Source organism: Dreissena polymorpha, chromosome 13 (assembly GCF_020536995.1).
Source record: "Dreissena polymorpha isolate Duluth1 chromosome 13, UMN_Dpol_1.0, whole genome shotgun sequence".
NCBI classification, from domain to species: domain Eukaryota; kingdom Metazoa; phylum Mollusca; class Bivalvia; order Myida; family Dreissenidae; genus Dreissena; species Dreissena polymorpha.
Genome location: NC_068367.1, coordinates 14,801,516 through 14,827,343, shown reverse-complemented (window position 1 = coordinate 14,827,343; position 25,828 = coordinate 14,801,516). Strand labels below are relative to the sequence as shown.

The following is a 25,828-nucleotide window of genomic DNA, read 5'->3' as shown; positions in this document are numbered from 1 at the left end:
CAAATCAAATACATACATTTGAAGATTGTGGAAGACGTGCACATTTGTGCGCTAAAGAATAAATGAAACCAAACATTTTTGAACAACATTGTAATAAATTACAAATAACAAATAAATATGTAAAAATACAAATATCCATTCAAGACAGAGCATTTCATCTAAATATTTATATAAGTTTTTTTTTGGTAGAAAATTATACCATTTTAAAGCACTGATACCTAAATGTGATATGCCTTAACAAGTGCACATAAAACATCTTGTAAATAGCGGATTTCTTTGCAACAAAACAACAAAGCAATATCAAATATATGGAATACCGGGGGACGTCTATATGTTCTAAATAATCCTTTTCGACGGCCCAACGACTTTCTATACATCCATAGCGCTTAATGGAAACGAATAAATGTACAACTATTGTGTATGGTTTGACTTTTCAACAACGAATATTGACACAAACAGTTATACACTGTTTAATATGTTATAAAATTGTTTGTTGATTCCCAATACCATGCGATTTGAATTCCCTCCCTTGAACACGAGTAAATAGGATCGGATATTTCAAGTCTGCACAGATGTCCGAAAAAATCTTATTTGTAAAATGTATGATCTTGCGCAATATTAAATGGTGTATATTAGTTTTTATGCGAGTTTTCCATTCAGCGTCAGCTGCTCCGGCCCTGGTTTAACTCCTGTTTGCCCGACTCTATACCGTACGGTCTCAAATGGTAAATGTAGAACTCCATAGCGTACATTTTGTCCACTGGTACGTAATGGAAGGAAATAGCATAGTCACTAATGCTTTCACGACCCTGAAAACATAATTGAAAGAACTAGCAACATAGTCATATATTCTGCAAACCACTAATGCCAATAGTACATGTGTATACAATTATTAACTAGAGGGTCATTAACTATTATACAATTTATGACAAAAATGGCAAGTGGACATGTTCTGATATTCACTACAAGGAGGGTATACTACATAATTGGTGGCATATTTTTATTTTAAGATCGTATTTTGTTATAACCTATGGAAAGGGACATACGTCTATAGCTCCTTATGTGATTTGTTTGACTTACGCACTTTCACGATTTATAATGCTCACAGACAGGGATTTTGTCTGGTTTGTTGAATGGCTTGTTAACTCCACGAAAACAGTCTCGGATGAGCAGACAACTATTTTATAAATAGTTTATTGTAAATAAACATTATCTTTCACTGTACGATAATACTATATATTTCACGTTTAAGCATTTAATGCCCTAATTAGTTCTAGTGTCTTGGCACCAATACAGGGAAATTATAAACAACATATCACATGCGAAAAATAACACCTTGATATAGTATGTACACTGTCTTTTCTCACACACATTTCAGTATGTGTGGCAGAAAGTTAAGTGGAAGGTTTTTATTTGTGAGTGTTAACAAACCGAATTTTGCAAATCAGTATGCCTTAGCTACGCTAGGAACCGCAAACCGTGACTGCCTGTGTGGATAGCTCCAGTAAAATTTAGCCGACGACAGAATGCTAAATGCGTCTGCTTTAACCACCGCATCTGCCTGTTCTCACTGGTACAGTACATAGTGTGTATTTAACAGCTTGTAAGACAACGTTGGCCAGTCTAGTGTTTATCATTGAAATCTGTACATATTGGCTGCTTTCAGGGAAAACGGGGCTTAATGCATGTCAAATAAGATTAGCCTGTGCACACTGATTAGCTGTATCAATGAATTGAAAAACAACAATATATATCGACCTGTGTTTTAAGAAACAGTCTTTATAAATTTGAATGGGTTGTGGTCATTTCAAACTTGCGATATAAAAAGCTATAACATAATTTTGAAAACTGAGTTGCGTATAAGATTATACAACAGCGAACAAATTCAGTGCCTTCAGCAATTTGATTCTTAATGAGGCGGTTTGAGAATACGATAGCATACACATACTTATATCTCCCAGTCTCCACCAATTAAATTACGATCACTTCTACTCAAAGTCGTGACATGCGTCCTGTTTACGTTGGAATTTGATAAGCGGCTTTTGTCAACTGTCTCAGGGATGCGACAGGTGCACAATAAACGGATAAACTACATATTTCAATTTAGTCCTGACGGATTATGCACTGCCTCGATCCGATTTACCTTCATTATATTAATATTTTTGGTTGAATTCTTCTATTTGAAATATTTTTCATCCATTTATGTGTTTGCGTATTCGAGCATAATACGTGTAATATAGAACACTTAAAATTTAATTTATTGGTGTCATTTTTCGGTTAATGTCGTCGCATATGCATGAACTATAAATCTAATACCATGCCGAGTGAAATGAGCAATATAAAGTTGTTTAGTATACAAACAAACATGATTGATAAATGTGTTAAAAGATTTCTTGCACCTTTATACAAAACCAATCCTTTGATTTCAGTAAAAAAAAATGTAACCTGGTTGGTTGAAGAACGTTCCATATTATTTGAATCTTATTCGATATGGACCCACACAAATTGCATAATTCTGTATTTAAAACAAGTTATCTTGCCATTTTCGGCTTCCATACCAATCCTTTGAGCGTAATTTCTACTTTCTTATTTTTATAATTTATACCCCCAATACGCATGGCGTTGAATATATAACCTGGTGTGTCAATGTCACTTACGAATTCATGCTCATGCCTTAATAGTACAGATGGATAAGTTAACGGCATTGATTTAAATAGACATAATTTTACCTGACATTTTCAAATAATTCTAATAAAGATTTATCCCACACAAATACCGTCGGTGTTAACAGCCGGTGTCGGAATGTATATAACACAGCTGAACAATAATTAAATGCAACATGAGAATTGTATTTGAGACAACCAAACAATCCCGTTGACTGTTTGCAACCGTCCTTATAAATATGATATTATATCGTATGGGATAAATATATGCCGAAGATCGAGATCTATAATTATTATATAATAAACTTGATTGTATTCATTCTCGAGGTATCTTTCACACGGCCTTAAATTCAGGGACTTAAAGAGGCCGACCTTCTGAAGCCGTCACCGAGCGCAATTTGCGCGAACTCTAAATCACGATGTGCCCTCCGAAGCCATCGAAAAACCAATAACATATTTAATACTATATACTAAATAATGTTCCTCAATCTTCCTGCCTTAAGATTAGAAACTAAAAATAATCGATTCGCAAAAAAATTAACACTGCGACAAACAGGGTAGCATATACAAAGCTTCTATGTTAAATATCCAAGCCAAATGTACCAGAAATAGAGTACCGTACTCTTTTAATTAATTGATGTCCCTCTCGCATTCGCAGAAAAAGTGACGAATCAACCGATTTCAAGATTTATATAATGGCGCACGGGCGCCGCCTGGTCATCGAATCGCAGTCGGAAGTTGGAATTTACGACGTTTTCCGTATTTCCTTCCTACTTGACGAAGCCTACCGAAAGCCCTACGTTCTCTACGGAAATTACCCATCATTAATTTTTCCTTCACCGCCACAGATACGCGCCGAATTAAAATTCAAGATTATATAAAACATATATTCCTAAAATATCGAATGTTTGAACAATTCTTAATAAATCACTTCTAACCAAACAATTAAACTACTTTGAATATTGCAAGTAACAATTCCCTATTATTTACATGGCAAATGTAAAACTAAGGAAGGTAATTATAGTGATACAGTGAACAAACGTAAAGCATCTTTTGAGCAAAGACCTTTCGTCACAATAGTAAACGTCATCGTTTCTAAAACTACATAATAATGTCGTTAGTAAGAATTGTCGAAAGATCTTTTATAAACTAGGGCCCTGTTATTTTACCTTTTTCGCCCCATGTGCGTCGTACTGGTAGTACCAGTCTGGGTAACCGCCCATGAGATGGGTGTCGGGATCAAAACAGTGGAATCTACTGCGCCCTAGTTTATCGGTAGAATTTCCCACTTTTACGCCGAGATTTTCCATACACTTGCCAAATTCCGCATCTTCCGCGCCGCCATCTTGTCTGCATACTGTTTCGTTACTTCCATGCGCACCAAACCTGCGCATCGATTCTTTACTCAGCACGTAACCTGCCCCGCCACTAAAATAACCCTGTTTAACAATTGTTTTAAAATGGTGTCCAAAGTAAATAGGCTCGTTTGTATTTTGACTGGATAAGAAATATCGCAAATTTTCAAGAATTACGTACGTATCGTCGTCAGCCTTCATAAACCAGTCGGCATCGTCCATATGGTGCTCGTAAATATATTTAAAAGCTTTCATAGTTTTCGCTGTTAGATGATCGCGCCCTTCCGGCACGTCAATGCCGATGGCGGGAAACGTCTTGTTGGTCACCGAACTGATGAAAAGAAGCTTGTTACAGCGTCGGGCCCATGTGCTTCGTACGTGCTTTGCCTTGGATTCCAGATTCTCCGGGCTGGTCATGACCCAACACAGAACACGTATCTCCTTTTCCAGTCGTCGCGCTTCTTTGTCGTCGTCTGCAAACAAAAATAAAAAAATACACATAATATAGCGTTTAATATACTAGCCTTATTGTATCTCTTCATTACGAACTATCATGTTGAGCAACAACGTACGTATGTAATTGTAGAAATGTCAACCAAAATTTGGTATTGAACACTAAAAAGCCTCTTCTTGTTTGTCTTCATCGTCATCATTGTCATCATCGTCATTATCTCTATTACCAAACACAGTATTAACTTCGTCCGTATCACAAGGGTCATAATAATTATCTTCATTTTGAGAATAAGCATTTATCACCATCATTATCAGTCACTCTAATCAACATCATTATATTCATTATAAAGAACAAAATCTTCCCCTTAATTCTTCCGTTTCGCTCGTATATTGAACATGGATATTTCGAAAAGAATATTAATGGTAATATATCTTATACTATACCATTGCTAATTTTGTTCTTAAAATTAAAAAGGCTACATCATACTTTACAGCTTCCAATAGTATTAAGAATAACTTATGTCCACGCTATTAAATTTTGGACTTTACTCAGCAAAATTCATTTTAGTGCAATGTACTGTGCAATACGTATCTTTAAATTGAAAGCGTCAGCATACACTTATAATATTTTACACTATGTTTAATGTAAGTAATTCTTTCTTTGACAGGCCGATGAAACAACTCTGTCATTGCAATTGCTTGGTAAAATTGGTGTTGAACATGTTAATACAATGGAATTGTCAAAGAAACTTGCTCAATAGCCGTGTACTTTCCACAAATAACTTTGCAGGCTGTCATGTTTTCAAGCTGGGGACAGCATAATGTAAGAGGGTGTGTCTAAACATCCGCTGGTAAAGAAAACTGCTGTAAGTTTGGTTGCTTTCTCAAATTCGGTGAAAGCGTCTACTAACATAATCTTGTACCTTTGATATTTACTGTGTATCGTACTCTATTGAAACAAACAAACAAGCAACTATCACGTGTGCAGAAGTACGTTGGTCTGACATTACCAAATGAAAAGACATACAAATGACATTAATAAAGTAGTATTGTGTACATTTGTTATAGTTAAACTAGACAATATGACTCAAATTGAAACAAATGGAGTAAGAATTATAATACCAAGTTATATTTCAAGATTTACAGAAATTGTCAATGGTACAGTTCGTTTTTCAAATGTAAGGGAATAAAGCTTGTTTTCCTTCCACACTAAAAAGAATGAAAAAAGTGTTTGCGCGTTTCATTATTAAATGGCTTGCAATTATTTACCAGGTTTCAATCTTTTTAATAAAGAATAACTACATCAAACGTTAAAGATTTACTTGTATAGTGCGGATCATTTCTTAACTTACCTAATGTTCACCTAAAATAAAATTATTAAGTTAAAACAAGACCTGTCAGAAGAATGCGGGGCGCTCGACTTTTCGAGTGCTTGACAGTATAACGTAACTTACGTAAGCCATCACTGGGAAATTGTTCATATTCAGTAAGGTCAAGGTAATATAGATATATTATAAGTGGAAGAGGACCATAATTGAAACATATTGATCGCTTAGGTTTAAAGAAGTTGTACTTTATAGAAGATTCTGAGTTCATGTATATTTTCCACAATCTATTGAACATTTGTAAAAACATTTAACGGACTAATAAGATTTTATTTCAAGTTTGATAGCAATAGCTTGGATGGAATGGTATGACGGTCCTTCAAAAATAAAATAAATACATATTTATGTTGTTTTTTACTATATTTCAAACAAAAGTATTTTTGGATGGGTGGGGTGTGGTTGGGAAGGGGAGAGGTGGTATATTGTGGGTGGGTGGTTATTTATTAGATGATCTTTCAACAATAAGAAAATAAAAGGAAAAAAAATCTTTCTTTTTTTTGGGGGGGATGGGGGGTGGGAGGGATTATGGGGTGGGGCGTGGGAGATGGTTTGGGTGGAGTCCATTGTGGTATGTCAGGTAAGTGTTGTTTTGTCAAAGTATGAATCAAATCTGATCCTAAATAAAGAAGTTATGAACATTGAAGCAAAATTTATTAATTTGACCTTGAGAGTCGAGGCCATTCAAAGGTCAAGGTCAAATTCAACTTGCCAGATACAGTACCCTCATGATAGTAAGAAAGTCTTTAAAGTTTGGAAGCAATAGCCTTGATACTTTAGAAGGAAAGTGGATCTTAACACAAAATTTAACAAAATATTCAAAGTTATTCAATGTTACTTAGACAAAAAGGGCCATAATTCCGTTAATATACCAACCAGAATTATGCAAATTGCTCTGTACAGTCCCCTTACGATAGTTTTCCAAGCCTGAGAGCAAGAGCTATGATACTTTAGGAGAAAAATGGACCAATGTTAAATGATCTAAGTATAAAAGGGGCCATACTTCTGTCAAAATGCCAGTCATAGTAACATAACTTTGCCTGCACATTCCCCCTATGATAGTAAGTAAGTTTTGCAAGTATAAAAGCAATAGCTTAATGTATAGAATAAAGTGAACCTTAACACAAAACTTAACCAAATCTTCAATTTTCTGCTCTTGTTAATAGATTAGGGACATGTTGGTCTAGAAGTATGCAAAATATAAAAGCAATTTGACAAGGTGCATAGAAAATATTTGAGGGGGTACGCACACTTTAATAGAGATTTATCAATAATATGCATATTATAAGTGGAAAAGGGCCATACTTCCTAAAAAATGCTTGTTACAGTTGTCTGCTCTTGTTTATAGATTGGGGTCATGTTGGTCAAGAAGTATGCAAAATATGAAAGCAATATGTCAAGGGACATAGATTTATCAATAATATGCATATTCTAAGTGAAAAGGGACCATAATTCTTACAAAATGCTTGATACAGTTGTCTTCTCTTGTTTATAGGTTGGGGTCATCTTGGTAAAGAAGTATGCAATATAAAAAGAAATATGTCAAAGGGAATATTTGAGCTGGTATGCAAACTTTAACATTCCAACGCTAACGCTCAGCTCATGCACACGCTCACGCTTACGCCGACGCCGGGGTGAGTAGGATAGCTCCACTAATATATATTTCATATATAATAGTCGAGCTGCTTCTTTAGATTTTAGTTATTTACTTTATTCAGTTTGTAGTTTTTCAACGTAAAGTTTTGTTTACTTTTGATATTTTTGAACACATTAACTAGTACCTGATCCTTTGAACAAATGTGTTTGCTTCTGGACCCTTTCTTATTCCAGTGGGTCATTCTTTTAAATCGATATTATATGTTTTTAATTTGTTAAAGCTAAAGAAAGCTCTTCTGTCAACGGGTGTGTTACTATGGTCGGCTGGAGAGCAATGCGTTTTATTTTAAGCTATGGCCAATTTGGGTTGGTTCTTTCATGTGCAGGGTTTAAAATCATGCTAAAAATTATTCTTAAATATAAGCACAAACATTGTTCTTACTTACATCATGTCATTAATATGGCATGATGAATCTTGATAGGTCAATTATAGTTTAAATGATTTAAGGAGACTAAGTCTATTTCCAAGTTAATAATTGCTTTGCTTTAATAATTTGTTTGCAGAAACGATCATTATAATGCTGTTTTGACTTTGTTGTCTGAACAAATAATTTTAAGAATTTAAGTTATGCACATTAAGATAATCTGCTTGAAATACTTGTTTAATGTTTATAGCAAACGCGTGATTTACCACGTGGCCATAGTATGTTATTGTGCGAATTATAATAACGGACACATGAGTGATTTTCTTAAAGAAAGTCCTTTCCAACTAAGAAAGGTATTCACTCACTCGCAGTGACTGCATTTACTGAAGAACTCTTTGAACAGGAAATAACGGATTAATTAATACAATTGACTTGTCAATATTTTTCATCAAAGATTTACTTAATCAATTATGTATTCATTCTTAAGAAATTCAACAAAATTTAAAGATGGTTATACATTTGTAGTTGTAAACAAAAGCACATGGAAAAAAACACAGTTACTGATTCACGAATTTTGAACACAGAAACTAAAAGCGGGAAAACTGGCCCTGTGTTCACAAAGCATTTTTTTAAATCAAAAATCGATTTTGCTTGTCATTGAAAATGGATTTCCATTGTAGTTGATAGGCAAAAATAAATCAATGTCAGTTAAAATCGATTTTTGATTGCAAAATCGTTTGGTGAACACGAGGCAAGGGTTTCTGTGTACATGTCTTTTTCACATAACAATGGCAATGTCATACCGTTGTGTACATGTGCGTCCATAAACTCTATGGGCTGCACTATAGCCCTGATCTTCTCCAAGTCCTCGTGTGTCAGGAAGCTGCGCAACGGGGATCTCAACTTCGTCTCCTGGTCCTCGGTCGCCACGTAGCGCATCTGAGTAGGCCAGGGAGTCGGGGGACCGGTCATATAGGAGATGCCTACATACGCGAAAACCAGCCCGATAGTTAAACCAAACACGAAATTCAACGTGTTTGACTGCATTTTGCCTGAAAAATGCATGAGAGGAATTTTAACAAGAGATTGAGAAGGTTAGTTAGTAAGTAAAAAAGTTATTTAGGAACGAATGAAAGCCTTAGTTATGGGGGGAGAGAGAGAGAGAGAGAGAGAGAGAGAGAGAGCAATCGGCAATAAGAAATGATTACATGTATTATCAAGACAATTAAAGTTAAGTCAAGTCAAGTTTTATTGGCAAATACATAAATAAGTACATAGCAAAACAACATACATGCACATACGACAAGTAATTTCGGTGTAAATAAATGCTTATTCAACATGTTGATTAAAAGTATGGTTTATAAATGGGCATGAACTATTAATTAATTAATCATAGGAATGTTGACCATAATTACATACGCAACGTGAAACCATTTGGTAGACAACATAAACTAAAAATCAATAGGGGGGACATTGGTTGCCGTAATACTACACAAAAAACTACATACAACAACAACAACGAACAATACTTAATTAATACTAATTGTGACTAGATCTTAGATCGAAGGCAATTCTACTAAATGCAGCTTGGTTAGTTAATGTCTTCTTATTCGAAGTTCAATTTAGTCATCAGTTGCTTAGATTTTATAATAGAAGGCCAGTGTAGTAATATTAAGGTAACAACGGTTGTCTTAAATCTTTGTATAATGGACAAATAAACAAAAAATGGTATTCATTCTCAACTGCTCCCATATTACCCCGTGGACATAATGGTTCGCTTCTTGAAATATTTATGTATCTACATTCTTCAATGAATAGTTAGTGCACAGAACATATGTAATATATATAATGCTTTTTACGAAACGGAAATATAAGATACATACTTGTACATAATATATAATAAATAATAAGGATAAAAACGAAACAACATTTACAGTAATAATAACAATTATAATAATCAGAATAATAAGTACCTAATAATAACAAATAAACGTGACAATCAGCCTACAAAACATAATAAATTTTTTGATACATGTTTTTTGAAAAATTGCTTGAGACGATGAAACGTGCTTAATTGTTTGTTCCTCGTTGTATCATATATTTTATATTTATTTTTATATTATTATTGTTAAAATAATAATAATAATTTTTTAATAATAGTAATAATAATAATAAAAATGATAAAAATAATTTCATTGTCTAAAAATTCAATTTATGACACAATTTGTACAAAATTCCTCATTGTTATTAAGAAAATTGTAAGATGCAAAAAGTGTTGTTTTCGTTTCGTGTTTACCTTTTAACACTTGAACCAAACTGTTTATGTAGACTGCAATCTGCTGTCGCGTTTGTTAATTAATAGACAAAATGGCGTAATTTCAATTGCTTATGCGTCAACTAGTGACACTTTATCGCTTCAATTTGTCGTTAAGTTCAATACACATACATCAATGTAGACGTCATAAGACTGTCTCTTGTGCATACTGTGCAGTACTTTTACATCGCTAAATATTTGCTTTTTTAATCCATAGGCGGTTCCAGGGGGAGGGGGGGGGGGCGGACGCGGCGTACGCCCTCCCCCTAAAATCGCCAAAGTAAAGTCAATTCATTTGATGTTTCACACTTAACTAGATCTAAATCACCTATTTAAACTTGTCAAAGCCTTAAAAATCACTGAAATCGTGGAGCTTCCGCCCCCTGAACCCCCAAAAGTATAAACTATGCACTTTTTGGGCATTATAAGAAGGTACTTTGATGAAAGTATATAAAGCATAACATGCTCGAGAAGTTGTTGTCAAAGCCTTCAATATCATTAAAATCGTGAAGCCCCCCTGGACCCCCTAAACGATAAACTATGCATTTTTTGGGCATTACAAGAAGGTACTTTGATGATTGTATATAAGGCGTGACATGCTCGAGAAGTGGTTGTCAAAGCCTTCACAATCACTAAAATCGGGGAGCTTCGCCCCCTGGACCCCCTAGCAAGGCTTTGCCCTGCACCCACCAGATGCCCTAGCGGCCCACGGGACCCCCAGCAAATCTTTCAATATCCTGCCCCCCTCCCATAACCAGAAATCCTGGAGCCGCCCCTGTAATCAGTATTTGTTTGTAAATAGAAAAGTTCATAACGAATGGAACTCGAGCGAACATAGGCCGGTGAGCCTCGACAAGGCTCGGTTTCCTTATGCCTATATCATTCTTGTCCAAATGTTATTCGCACCGTCCGGTCAGAATTTACCCAGCGCGTTAATGAGATCGTGACACTGAGCGTTTCTTCATAGCGGACAGGCACTCTGGATCAGCAGACGATTTATTGCTTAAATCTGCCTATCTTACGGAGGAGTCCGGAGATAGCTGTTGTATCACGATTTAGCAGACAGGGTAGCTTCTGATAACACTGAACGAATGCGCAGGCCGGTCTGTATGGGATACCAAAGGGGTCGAAACTTTAACTTCTGCTCGAGCAGAAAAAAATGCTGCTCGAGCAGCAATTAAATGCTGCTCGACCAGCAAAATACTGCTCGACCAGCAAATTTACTGCTCGACCAGCATTTTTTCTGCTCGAGCAGAAAAATCCTGCTCGACCAGCATTTATTTTTAGATTATGGCATTAGCCAATCAGAACTCTTGTTATATTTGTCATTTGGTGCAAAACTGGTTTGTTTGGAAAAAATGGCTGCCGCCGTGATGGTGCCTTTTTCACATCTTCTGCAAGTTTATGTGACGATCTGTTTAAAGTTTAACATTGACACGCGGTAAGTGCTTTATATTTTGGCTGCAAACTAGTCGATCAAAAAATTGTTGCCATTCGCTTAATGAGAAAATCGATCATAAATGTCTAACGGCTGTTAAAACTTTTGCGAAAATCACGACGATGACTGATAAGAATTGGTCAATGGGTGGGTTCTCTGTTTCTATCGATTTACTTTCTTAATGATGTTTAATTATTGCTTCCGACACAGGTGCCGATTGCCTGTGATTGTGCCTTTCTGGTTAACATTGTTTACGTTTCTCGTTCTCCCCATATATGTATATCTGCTGTCCTAACTTTTACAATTATCCAAAATATCATGTCTGTTAACCAGTTCTCAGTGCCCCAGATAAGCTGCGTATCTGCGTCTTTCACCCTATTAAAATATTTAAAAATGCAAAGAAAAACAATATCATGAGTATTGAAAAGGCAACCAATTTGACTTTTACGCAAATTCATCAAATTAACGATACAAAACTTCGATTAAAAATGCTATGCTCATTTTAGGTATTTTCTCTTTGGAATTATTATCATAACGCGGTGACGCTTACACTCAGTAAGCTTAGCAAACGGTCATAGTTATTCAAACGCTATGCGTTTTCAATCTGACCTAATTCGTCGCTCATTGTGCATGTATTTGTAAAGCGTCTGTAGTTTCAGTTTCTATTACGATGCGAAATAAAAATAGCTAAGAGAGGTCGAAAGACGTCCGAGATTGTTGCGCCAAAATATCAGCCGATCGCAAACTTTTTCGAATCAAGAAAGCAAGAGCCAATAAGTGCCGAATCATTCGTGTTATCGATTTTGTTAGAAACTGTGCATACAGCATTTGAGTTGACATCCAAAAAACATGATGGAAAGTCTGTGACTTAACAAATCTGTCAAAAGTATAAAAAGGCATGTCATTGGTTAGAAATTCTCGACATTTTTTAAAGTTTATATCATGGACAGTTTCAAGGATAAAAGATGTTACAAAACATCAGTTTATTAAAATGTATGATGATAGTTTACAGTTCTATTGAATCAATACAAGAGTGCAGCGTCAACGGAAGTAAATCAGCAATTATTTAAAGGTATGCATTTTTATTACTCATTTCACTCTATATGAAGAATGGAATCACCCTATTTTTTAAAATCAATGGTTGAAAACCCAATTTTCCCAAATAATTATCTGGGGCACTGAGTTCTCGAGGACTTTTCTCAATTTCAATGTAAATTATTTTTCACCGAGGCCTATTAGCTTGTTCAAAGCTAACAACAGGTAAAATGTGAGTTGTGTCTGAATTACAAGTTGTTTAATTTTTCATATTGAAATGTTTACAATTTACTATTTATTGAATAACTTGGCAGTGCATAATTAAGTTCTGGGATGTTATTTTCAGCTCTGAACTGCGAAAAAAATGCATAATAATTACATTGGTGGCACTATACTGTAATGAGTTACCTTTCATCTGTCCTTCCATTATAATGTCCCTAAAGCAGACTTCCCAAACTCTGCAGAAAGAGATTAGGCATTGTATTACACACTCATTTTAACCATGGCATGCTATTGTACAACATGTCTTGACGGAAATAATTTCGCTAAAAAATATTTGCAGGAAATAATTTTTCCATGGCGAATCGTTTGTATCTTTTTATCTTTATTCTGAAATGCCCCTCTTAAGAATAATGTCATGTATAGCTGGTTTAGAATTAAGGATGATGATATGTCCTAACAGGATTTTGTCATGTCATTTACTGTACTTTTTAACCTACATGTTTTTGAATATTCAGTCCCCATGTAACTACGCCCATATGTTGTGGACATTTTCATACAAGAATACAAACAGGAATATGTATTGGAGTTTGCTGTTTAAATTTACAGTCAATCGGAGGGTAACAGGTTTGTTTTTAACCAGAAGTGAGGAACTAAACGCAATTTGCAGGGAAAAAAATATCTCTTTATACCACTTAAGTATATTTGCATCACAGGAGCTCTGGTGTCGTGAGGTTGAGGAAACTAGTGTTGAATCTAAAACATTTAGCATCATGGACTCAAAAGTGAGAAGCCAAGTCAGACACCGCAAAATGTAAAATAATCTGTCAGATGTTTGGTCTGACAGGCTACGAAATTCTGTCAGACTGAAGGATAATTTCTGGATTCCACTTATTAGCATACCTGATAATAGCATATTTCTGTAATTAGCATATAGCAGTGCTCCAGATAACATGTGTAAAGGCGTAAAAACAAATAAAATTTCTTAAATAACGATTTAGATTTAAAATCTTTGCATAAAGTTACGCATTGAAAAAATAAAACACGAATTCGACATTTTCGAACGTGCGTAAAACTTCCAGTAGCAAATTATATATGGTAAACATTTCATCCCGGTTCTGACAAGTCAAGGCGCTCAATTAAAACTACAGCTTTAAGTCAACGTCTCTTTGCTGTTAGGAAGGGCCACACTTAAGAACGGTCAAAAGGCCAAACAGTCTCGATTCTGTTCTCCTGGTATTACAGGCGAGTCATTACTGTTTATTGTACCTTTTTAATTACACTTATCGTAATTTTTATTCACAAGTAATAAACAATATACCTATTCAAAATGTCATTAAAATTAAATGTTAAATATATATTTTTGATATGACTTTAACGGCGCCCAAAATGCCATTATGACCTAAGCCGAATTGACAGTTACTGTTTTAAATAAAAATCAAAATGGCCAACCAAAGCGGTGTATCGAAGCGTGGAAGGCAAAAAAAGCAAGATGAGCAAGATAGATGTGGGGTCTTTTGAGCCAGAAAATCTGTCCGATTATGGGAAAGCAAGAAACAGAAAAGAAAGCCAGGCTTTTCCAAGACTATAAACCAAAATGTTGGATTGTTGATGTGTCAAAAACAATGCATAAAAATTATTTGGTAATATAGTGTTAAGAATTAATTTTATAAATAGGGGGTAAAATAAGAATTAATTTTTGAAATAGGGAGTAAATAAGAATTTGACCAAATTTTTATCTGGAGCTCTGATATAGAATGTCGAAGCACAGATTAATTCTTAAATTTTAATGTATTTTTCTTCTATTAATAGCATAATTTTTAACCCCAATATTCAGAATTCACTTAAAGTCTTTATAGCATAGAACATTCTCAGAATGCCAAGAAAATATGCTTTAAATCTGCAAAAATATGCTCAAATGCAAATACCTTAGAATACAATTCCATTTGATAAATAGTTATCTTAAACATCAATCATATACAATGTTGAATTTAAATTTCACTTTGACGATCAATTATTAACAGATTTGACTTATTGTATGCCCCCAGTTGCTATATTTATGCTAAAATGTGTGTTCCTGTTAATAGCATATTCCTGTTATTAGCATAATTTTTGCTGACATGGTATGCTAAGAACAGGAATCCACTGTAGCAACATATTAATCAAGAATTATGGTTTGAATCCGTGAACTATTATTTTTTATGGTGAAAGAAAATCTCCATGGCGCGTTTTCAAAAATTCCTAATCAAGCTTGGTAAAAGAACACACAGAATAGCAAATTTATTACAGCGCTAACTTCCGGGTAAAAATGATTGATTTTTTTTATATTCCTTAAAGACAAGTGCCGCATCATATCCTATGGGTGATTTAAAAAATAATGAAGCCTAAATAAAACATGCATTTATTTTCTTACCATTACAGGGGTTTTTATCTGATTTTGGGGAAAGGGCCTGGCCTTTTTTTTAGGGGAAAAAAATCGCGCGAAACGCCAGATTTTTTGGGGAAAAATCACACGAAACGCCGGATTTTGGGCAAAATAAGGAAAGTCTTAAATAATCAATAAAGCATATTTTACTTTTTTTAAAACAAATTCAAGGAAACAGAAAATTTAATTATGCAATATTTTTCTTTTTTCTACACTGGATCAGATTAACTTATATATTGAAAGGTTAAAAAAAAAAATAATTTTTTTTTGGAGGGGAAAATGAAATCTAGGGGAAAATTTACCAGCTGAGGGGAACAAAAAATCGGAGGGGAAAGGGCCGATGATCGGCGGGTCACAAAGAAGGGGAAAAAAACCTGCATTAAGCATGTTTTGAGTTCTTTTTCTATCTTACAGAAGTGTTTCCATGTGATTAACTTAAATGTGAAAATTCTTCTCAATAACTTGCTTCATTTACAAAATATATTGAAAAATATCCTTAAAAGTGTACTGGTTTTGCGTGACATTTTATGTAAAAGGCAATTTTCAATTCTATACTTCAATAAAACTTTCAGAAATATTAGGTATTGCCATCATTAAATGAATATAAAAATGCATATGCTTTAAGAAAAATAAAACAATGCTTCTAACTTAGGTTGATATCTCTTGTAGCAAGTGTTCAAAGCAATGATGTTTTTGTCAATTTTGTGCCACAATTTTCAACTCTCTTCACGTATATTAAGAGGTGGCATCATAAAGTGCTTCAATATTTATAGGCAAAAAGTGTCCCAAGTGTACATTTTGCAAGAAAGTTATTTTAAATTTTTCATAAGATAGAATTTTCAATGTTTTACATCATTTTCTTCAAACCATTAATGTTTATCACTAGATGTACTGAAAATTTGATGCCAAAACCTTGTGAACTTTTTTTGCAAGACAAATATCGCATTGTCCCAAGTGTACGAAATTTTTATCACGTTTGATAAACAGGTGATAGCTTTTAAAAAATAAACAAAGGCACCAATTTTCTGGAAAGAAGTACACAGAAGGGTGTAATCTCCAACAGAAAAAGGTGGTTTCTTCACTATGGGGGTGAACTACTCTTATTATATGGGTATGTCTCCATATTTTGTCTTCAGAAGAAAAATATAAGCATATAAATGATAATGTGTGGGAACTTGGGAAGTATATTTGACTTTACCATAACATTATTACAAAAATGCATTTCCTCTTCTCAAATTAATGTCAATTTTAATCAAAATGTTTCTCCAATAATCTTCAATGTTAGCCTGAAGTTGGTTAACAAATGTTGTAAATGTACACTTGGGACACAAAATAAATGTTTTTCTTATAAACCTCCAGAAAGTGAAAACAAACTTACATTATAGCAGAATTAATGATTAAATTTCGATTTAATAAAGCATTCAAAAGCAACTGAAAAAAAAGCCAAAATAAAAGTTGAACATGGTCAAATGTCAAATATGATTGATGACAAAGTCTTTCAGACACTTATAATTAAACCACGCAGACTGTCACCCTTGTGGTACAATTCCTACACATCTAAACTAAAAACCATGTTAAAACCTTCGATAAACAAAGGTACAGCACTTATTATTATTTCATTCATTTTTAATGACACATTACCTAAATATATAGAGGATATATTGTATTACAGAGGAAGGTCAAGTAAGAGGACATCGTGTTTAATGTATAAAGTTTAAAAAGAACAAGGTCTAATTTATAAAGAACAAGGTCCAATATATAGAGAATATAATGTTTAATATATAGAGAGCAAGGTCTAAATATAGAACAGTGAATTATATGTGTGTTGTTATGAGAAAACTGGGCTTAATTCATCTGCGGAAAGTCTAGTCCCTGATTAGCCTGTGCAGATTGCACAGGCTAATCAGGGACGAGACTTTCCGCGTTTACAGTATTTTTAGTTTGAAGGAAGTCCCTTCTTACCGAAAATCAAGTTTAAGCGGAAAGTGTCGTCCCTGATAAGCCGGTGCGGACTGCACAGGCTAATCTGGGACGACACTTTACGCACATGAATTTAGCCCAGTTTTATCAGAACAAGACACATATTATAGAAAACGAGGTCAAATATTATAAAAAAATATAAACATGTATCATAAAAAAGAAACTTCACATATATTTGAAAGCCATCCTATATTTTGATAAATCTGAGTTTTTACTTTAAGATACACTGCTTTGAGGCCAGGAAAAAAACTTTTAAGAGTATAGTTTTGAAAAATATGTGTTAAAAAACATGAAAATTTCAATTTTTTCCATATTTTTTTTTAAAACACTTCTGATTTTGTATTTAAATTTTTCTTAAGAACATACTGCATGTTGACAAAACACACAAAATATTGATAACATGTTTTAATGGGTTTTTATTAAGTGCAAAAGACATGTACATTAATAAAAAAAAATTCAAAACATTTGGTTAACATCTTTATTTGTGAAAAAGTGATCACATCTGACAGAGCGGCCCTACTCATTTATAAAACTTGAACCCTTTCCCTATGCAATACAAACAAAACTGTTGCCATAACTTAACATCTAAAATTTGAGAAAAGTTTTCATTTAGGCTTCATCATCCCCACGCTTTTCGGAGAAAAAGTGGGGATATTGTGGTTATCTCTGTTGTCCTTCCGTCCTGGCCACTTTCTCCTCCTACACTTTAAGCACTAGAACCTTGAAACTTACACACATGGTAGCTATGAGCATCTGTGCGACCCTGCACTATTTGGAATTTTGATCTGACCCCAAGGTCAAAAGTTATGTGGGTTGAGGTGGAGCCGGGTCAGAGATTTTTACTCATTTTTATGCCCCCGGATCGAAAGAAAGGGGGTATATTGTTTTTGGCCTGTCTGTCATTGTGTGTGTGTGTGTGTGTGTGTGTCCCAAAACTTTAACCTTGGTCATAACTTTTGCAATATTCAAGATAGCAACTTGATATTTGGCATGCATGTGTATCTCATGGAGCTGCACATTTTGAGTGCACCATACTACACTGAATGTCTTCAAATTGATACTGAACCTCTCTTATGGCAATACGGATAATCTCAACTATGCATGGCCCCATTACCAACCGTGGCCCCGCCCACATTGGCCACGCACACATAGACCACGCCCACCCAAAATTGCCTTTTACTATAATTTCTTCATTTCTACACCGATTCACTTCAAATTGATACTGAACCTCTCTTATGACATTATGGTTAATCTCAACTATGCATGGCCCCATTACCAACCCTGGGGCGCCCCGCCCACATAGGCCACGCCCACCCAAAATTGCCTTTTACTATAATTTCTTCATTTCTACAACGATTCACATCTAATTGATACCGAACTTCTCTTCAATGCGTTCAATTTCAACTATGCATAGCCCCATTACCAACCCTGGGGCACCCCTGGGTCAAACATGCGGCGTGGGGATACACGTCGGCCTCTGACGCGCCATTTCTAGTTTAATATTTTTGAAATCACCCATTTTTGTGTAAAGTTTGGAGAAAAATCAAGAAAAACATATTTTAACAATGAAATACATTTAAGTTGTATGATGATATTTTCATGTATTTCGACGTTTCCAATGTTCAGATAAATACCCTATTTGTACCCATTGAAAACCTTTAAAACTTTAATTTTGAATTGTTATTTTGTGTTGGGCTTGAAGAAAAAAGATTGATCTGTATGCAAATGTTTACATTATATCTCACAATCATAACAATTTCCAATTTATCGACAGTGGTGACCGGGTTTTATCATTATTATATGATTATTAGTGCTTGTGATCATATTTCAGATGCCCAGGGGCCTTTATGGTTGGGTAAGGGAGGGGTGCTCCCTCCCTTCCTGAATTGATTTTTAGCTCCACTGGCCAAAGGCCAGTGGAGTTTATGTCATGGTCCTGTGTCCGTCATGCGTGCGCCCGTCCGTGCCTGCGTGCGTCCGTCAGTTTATTAACTTTTCCTTTAAACATCTTCTTCTCCTAAACTACTGGTCCAATTCTGATGAAATTTCTCAGTAATGTTCCTTGGGTGAACCTCTTTTAAATTTGTTCAAATTATGCGCCTGGGGTCAAATTTGACCCTGCTCTGGGGTTACAAAATTGAACATATGCTTATATAAGGCCTATTTTGTGAAATCTTTCAAAATTGGCATCCATAACCATTTGGCATAGGGCTATCAAATTTGGTATGTAGAGACATCTAATAGTCCTCTACCAAATTTGTTTAAATTATGCCCCTGGGTTCAAATTTGAAACTGCCCCGGGGGTCACAAAATTTAACATATGCTAATATAGGGTCTATTTTGTGAAAACTTTACAACTCTTTTTGTCCATAACCATTGGGCCTAGGGCTACCAAATTTGGAAGATAGTGACATCTTATAGTCCTCTACCAAGTTTGCTCAAATAATGTCCCTGGGGTCAAGTTTGACCCTGCCCCGAGGGTCACAAAATTGAACATATGCTTGTATGAGGCCTATTTTGTGAAAACTTAAAAAATCTACTTGTCCATAACTGTATGGCATAGTGCTACCAAATTTGGTATGTATTGACATGTATTAATTCTCTTCTTAGTTTGTTCAAACTATGCCCCTGGGGTCAAATTTGAAACTGCCCCGGGGGTCACAAAATTGAACATATGCTTATAAATGGCTAATTTAGGGTAAACTTTAAAAATCATTCTTGTCCATAACCATTGGGCCTAGGGCTACCAAATTTGGTATGAAGTGACATCTTATAGTCCTCTACCAAGTTTGTTCAAATTATGCCTCTGGGGTCAACTTTGACCCTGCCCCGGGGGGAGGGGGGTCACAAAATTGAATAAACGCTTATAAAGCGCCTATTTTGTGAAAATTTTAAAAATCTTCTAGTTGAAAACCATTCGGACTATGGCTACCAAATTTGGTTTGCAGTAACATCTTATTGTCCTCTACCAAGTTTGTTCAAATTATGCCCTTTGGGTCAAATTTGACCCTGACCCGCGGGTCACAAAATTGAACATTATATACACTTCTTTCTTGCTTATTTTGTGAAAACTTTTAAAATATTCTTGTCCTTAACTCTCGGATCTAGGGCTACCACATTTTGTATGTAGTGAGATATAGTAGTTCTCTATGTGTCCAATAATTATGTTGATGAAGGTGGCAGTGGTAATGACTTGATATGTCTGTGAGATATGAATGCCAAAGTCTTCGATTTACATAACATGAATTTTTATGTAAAAGTGGTGGTTCTTCATAAATTCTACATGTTCTTTGTAAATGATGACCTCTACAAAGTTGTTCCAGGAGTACCATATTGCCTGACAATCTTTTGTTTTATTGTTAACTTAAACTGTACTTGATTCTAGCATGCCACTATACTTCTTTGAAGTAATTTGAGCAAAGTTCTCACTGTTTAGTAATGTATACATTGTTTAAGGTACATTTTAATTTCACATTTTGTAGGTGGACTTCAATATGTATGATCTACTTATGCTGCCACAATGTAAAGGCAACAATCACTGGGTTTTGCTGGTTGCAAGTGTTATGTCCAGGACTGTAACCATTTACGACTCATTGGGTGGTAACAACAAGGCCTTGTTCGATTTGTTCTGGTAAGGTTCAAAGCTGAAATTCATTTTTTGTCTTACCTGCTTGATATAGCAGTCACAGTAGCAGTTGGTGTATGTGCATTTTATGTGTGTCTCTGAGCTTATCCAAACTGTGATTCGATAATTGAATATGCAATTTTTAATATACACTTCAACACCGTTATTTCGAAGTCGTCGGGACCGTTAAAAAAACTTCGGATTAACGATAATTCGAAATAAACATTTGACAGAAGACTTTTCTGATTCTGTAAAAATAAAACGTTGTGGAATTCGCATGGTTTTGTTACACGCTTACTTAAAAGCGTAAACTAGTCAGATAGCAAATAGATTTCCACTTGTAACAAACGGAGGAATAAAACGATTCTTTTTCTTGTTTTTATATTTGTCTTATTACAGAACATATAAAATATAAAGAATAGCACAAATTATCAGACATACATACATATGAATACATTTTCGGAAATTAAACATTTTTTTTTAACTAATACGCGATGTATCTCTGAACAACGGCGTTCGCGCAGACGACAAAGGTGTAATGATCGGCTTTTTACGCGCCACGACAAAGGTGTGAATTTACGCACCTTATTTTGCAGTTTTGACTTCGGATTAAAGATTGATAATTAGGTGCGAATTATAGTGTTGGGACCGACTGAATCACTTCGAATTAACGATTTCTTCGGTTTAACGAAGTTCGGATTAACAATGAAATTTTACATTAAACAAAGGAGAACCAAAATCGGGACCTGAAAATTACTTCGAAATAACGGTGACTTCGGATTATCGGTGTTCGAAATAACGGTGTTGAAGTGTAGCTTACCACATATGTTCTCCATGTAGAGAAGCTGCAGAGCATGCGTTAACAAGAGATCAAAGGTCACATTTAGGGAGCTTTTTTGGCCAGTTCCAGTTATCATTCATCAGGCAATATAGCAAACAAGATATTCAAAAAACTTTGTAAATCTTATTTGTTTTCTATATTTGGATTTTCATCTTAAATATTAACTTGTAATGAGCACCAACACTTAAAAATGATATAAATATATATAAATTTAAGCTTGCTTTCTTAGTTCATTCTTATTTATTATTGTGTCCTATCTCTCACACTTATGTGTTTCAAATAATGTGTTAATAGATTCACATATATATATATGTTTGAAAACTGATTACCAAAACAATTTGGTATAGATAAAGTACCGCTTAAGTATATAGGCACATGATTTTTGTTGATTTTTACCAACAAAATATTTGTTGCAGCCAGTTCATGTGTCAACGAGGGCAAATTGTGAAAGATGGCTTGGAAAAAATCAGTTCAGAGTTAAAAGCGCCACCTTGCAACAAACAGCGCCACGGAAACAGCTGTGGAGTGTTTGCATTGATGGTAATAAATAAGCTTTATATTTCTATATAGGTGTCACTTTGTCGTACTGTCGGTCGGTCTGTCTCGAAATTTCATCCGATCTTCACCAAACTTGGTCACAAGTTGTATCTTGATGATGTTTAGGCCAAGTTTGAATATGGGTCATGCTGGGTCAAAAACTAGGTCACGGGGTCACTTAGTGTGTTTTAAACCGAAAGTTTGTCCGGACCATAACTATGTCATTTATCGTTAGATTTTAAAATAACTTGGTACATTTGTTCACCATCATGGAACGGTGTGTTGCGTGAAAAAAGTACGTCGATATCCCCAAGATCAAGGTCACACTTGGAGTTCAAGGGTCAAATGCTTGTCCGGGCCATAACTTTGTCATTTATTGTGAGATTTTAAAATCATTTAGCAAATTTGTTCACCATCATGGGGCGGTGTGTCGCGCGAAAGAATAACTTCAATATCTCGAAGGTCAAGGTCACACTTTGAGTTCAAAGATTAAAAATGGCCATAAATGAGCTTGTCTGGGCAATAACTATGTCATTCATAGTGAGATTTTAAAATCATTTGGCACATTTGTTCACCATCATTGGACGGTGTGTCGCGCGAAAGAATTACGTCGATAACTCCAAGTTCAAGGTCACACTTTGAGTTCAGAGGTAGAAAAAGGCCATGTTGATAACTCCAAGGTCTTGGTCACACTTGGAGTTCAAAAGTAAAAAAAAATGGCCATACATTTGGACTGCATGTCATGCTAAAGAATTCAAGAGTTCAAAGGTCAAAATGGCCATAAATGATAATGGCATTATCATTCTTAAAAATAGCCATAAATTTGATTCTCTTGTTTTGTGAAGACAGCATGCAAAATAGTCTGTGTCAATTCGGCCGTGGGGGTATTTGTCACGTCTGTGACAAAGCTCTAGTTTGCTTAGTAAAGATCTGCATTAACTTTTATTCAACAAAATAATGGGAGAATGTAGAATATAATCATCGTACCTTTCTGTTGGTGCATTGGTTTTTAGAGCCTTGCATTTTCTTTTAATTTATAAAGGACATGATATTTCATATGTAATATCATAACCTGAGGATCAAACTGTGTTATAGAGTCTTTTGTCAAATAACCCTGAAAAAAGGTTAAACAAGAAGATTACTCATATTTTAATTTATTAATGTGTCATATAATGAAAAAAAGCATTCTCTTTGCTCCAATATATTGTTTTGTATGAAAAGTTGTTTTTCAGTGTCTTAATGTGATTGTATATTTATGATGCATAAAACATGAATACTTTTCACTGTCAGACTATCGTTCTTGCAATTTTATTTTCAGAAATAGTATTTTTTGTGAACACTTAATCTAGTGAATATATATGCTTTTCTTATTGCAAACAACTGTTGTTGTTTTTATGCCCCCCTTCGAAGAAGAGGGGGTATATTGCTTTGCTCATGTCGGTCGGTCTGTCGGTCCGTCCACCAGGTGGTTGTCAGACGATAACTCAAGAACGCTTGGGCCTAGGATCATGAAACTTCATAGGTAGATTGATCATGACTCGCAGATGACCCTTATTGATTTTGAGGTCACTTGGTCAAAGGTGAAGGTCACAGCGACCAGAAATAGTAAAATGGTTTTTGAATGATAACTCAAGAACGCATACGCCTAGGATCATGAAACTTCATGGGTAGATTGATCATGACTTGCAGATGACCCTAATTGATTTTTAGGTCACTAGGTCAAAGGTCCAGGTCACGGTGACCCGAAATAGTAAAATGGTTTCCGGATGATAACTCAAGAACGCATACGCCTAGGATCATGAAACTTCATGGGTAGATTGATCATGACTCGCAGATGACCCCTATTGATTTTGAGGTCACTAGGTCAAAGGTCAAGGTCACAGTGATTCAAAATAGTAAAATGGTTTTCGGATGATAACTCAAGAACGCATACACCTAGGATCATGAAACTTCATAGGTAGATTGATCATGACTTGCAGATGACCCCTATTGATTTTGAGGTCACAAGGTCAAAGGTCAAGGTCACAGTGACCCGAAATAGTAAAATGATTTTCAGATGATAACTCAAGAATGCTTTTGCCTAGGATCATGACACTTCATAGGTACATTGATCGTGACCCGCAGATGACCCCTATTGATTTTCAGGTCACTATTTTAACACAAGTATGAATGACTTTTACTTTATTTCCAGACTGCCAAATGTTTGGTCATTAAAAAGCATCCCACAATGTTGCGACAGGCCTATGATTCAGTTTATCGAGACTAGTCGTGAGAAGCAGACTTCTGATTCCTGGAGTGCGGCAAACATATCTGTGCGACTCGATCACTCCACTGTAAAGACCCGCACGGCATTAAAATGGATATTATCAATATGTGTTGTTGCTCGAAAATATGTTTGTGTAGCAGGAAGTGCTTTGGGCTCGATTAATCTGAGAACTCAACAAAATATTAATAAAATCCTTCTGTGCCTTTTAGTTCTGAAAACAGAAGTAGCCAGTTGGTATTACACATCTCCTAAACAAGTACAGCACGATAAAACTTATAAACCTAGATATTTATTTATGTAGTGGTGTATTTTTCAATGAGTGCCTTATGATTCCAAAAACATATTGACTTAAAATAAATAATCCCGATGGCGTAAATGACTTATCATTTCATGTTCATGAACCGGCTTTAAAATACTTTGTAGACTTATCTGCTAGGCGGTGAGGACTTTTAGACCACCTGATAAACTTCAACTTTATTTGCCCTAGTTCAGTAACCGACTAAACATATGCTAACATTATACTGATGACTGATGAGTCTGTTGTGTCTTATATTCTCATTGCTACTTAAAATATTTAGTCTATTTCAACGTTTAGACTAATAATAAGCAAATTCGTTAAATTGATATCCCCGCCAAATAAATTTTGATTATTGATGGGTGCAGAACTAACAGAAAAGTTTATTTGAAGGGTTGTACCCTTATCTCACTTATTTTATAGTAACAACATAAAAAAACAATTGGCAATAACTCTTATTTAAGAAAGTGTAGGGTTATAGATTTTGTGCATGACACCTCTCCTCATTGATATCTTAACGTCCATTAAATTTCATCTTTAAATCGTGTATAGTATCTGTGATATAGTCCTGTAAAGTAACATCAGACATGTACATATGTACTAGGGTTATGTTTCTTGTGCATGGCACTTATTCTCATTGACAATTATACACCCATGAAATTTCATGTTGAAATCTTGTATTTATAGTTTCTGAGATAAAGCCCTGAAAAGTTACATCATACAAAAACAACAAAGGGCAATAACTCTTATTTAAGAAAGTGAAGGGTTGTGGTTCTTATGCATGGTTCTATAAATGAGATATAGCCCTGAAAAGTTACATCATAAAATAACAATAACAAGAAAGGGCAATAACCGTTATGTAAGAAAGTATACGGTTATGGTTCTCGTGCATTGATAATTATACACCCATGAAGTTTCATGTTAAAATCTTGTATAGTATCTGAGATATAGCCCTAGTTACATCATAGAAAAACAACAT

The 25,828-nt window shown here is 35.0% G+C and overlaps 1 protein-coding gene across 9 annotated transcripts in view; it reads right to left on the bottom strand.

Annotated features, from left to right (window-relative positions):
* Positions 1-75: 75 nt before the first annotated feature.
* The window catches only part of LOC127855949 (glycoprotein-N-acetylgalactosamine 3-beta-galactosyltransferase 1-like), a 40,503-nt gene continuing 14,750 nt past the window's right edge, over positions 76-25,828 (bottom strand). For all 9 annotated transcript variants that reach the window (XM_052391879.1, XM_052391886.1, XM_052391887.1 and 6 more), the window contains exons 2-4: positions 8,678-8,926; positions 3,833-4,491; positions 76-809 (exon numbers count right to left, since the gene is read on the bottom strand). In XM_052391879.1, the coding sequence (XP_052247839.1) occupies positions 663-809; positions 3,833-4,491; positions 8,678-8,926 (1,055 nt within the window). In that variant the 3' untranslated portion in view covers positions 76-662. The remainder of the gene's footprint in view (positions 810-3,832; positions 4,492-8,677; positions 8,927-25,828) is intronic.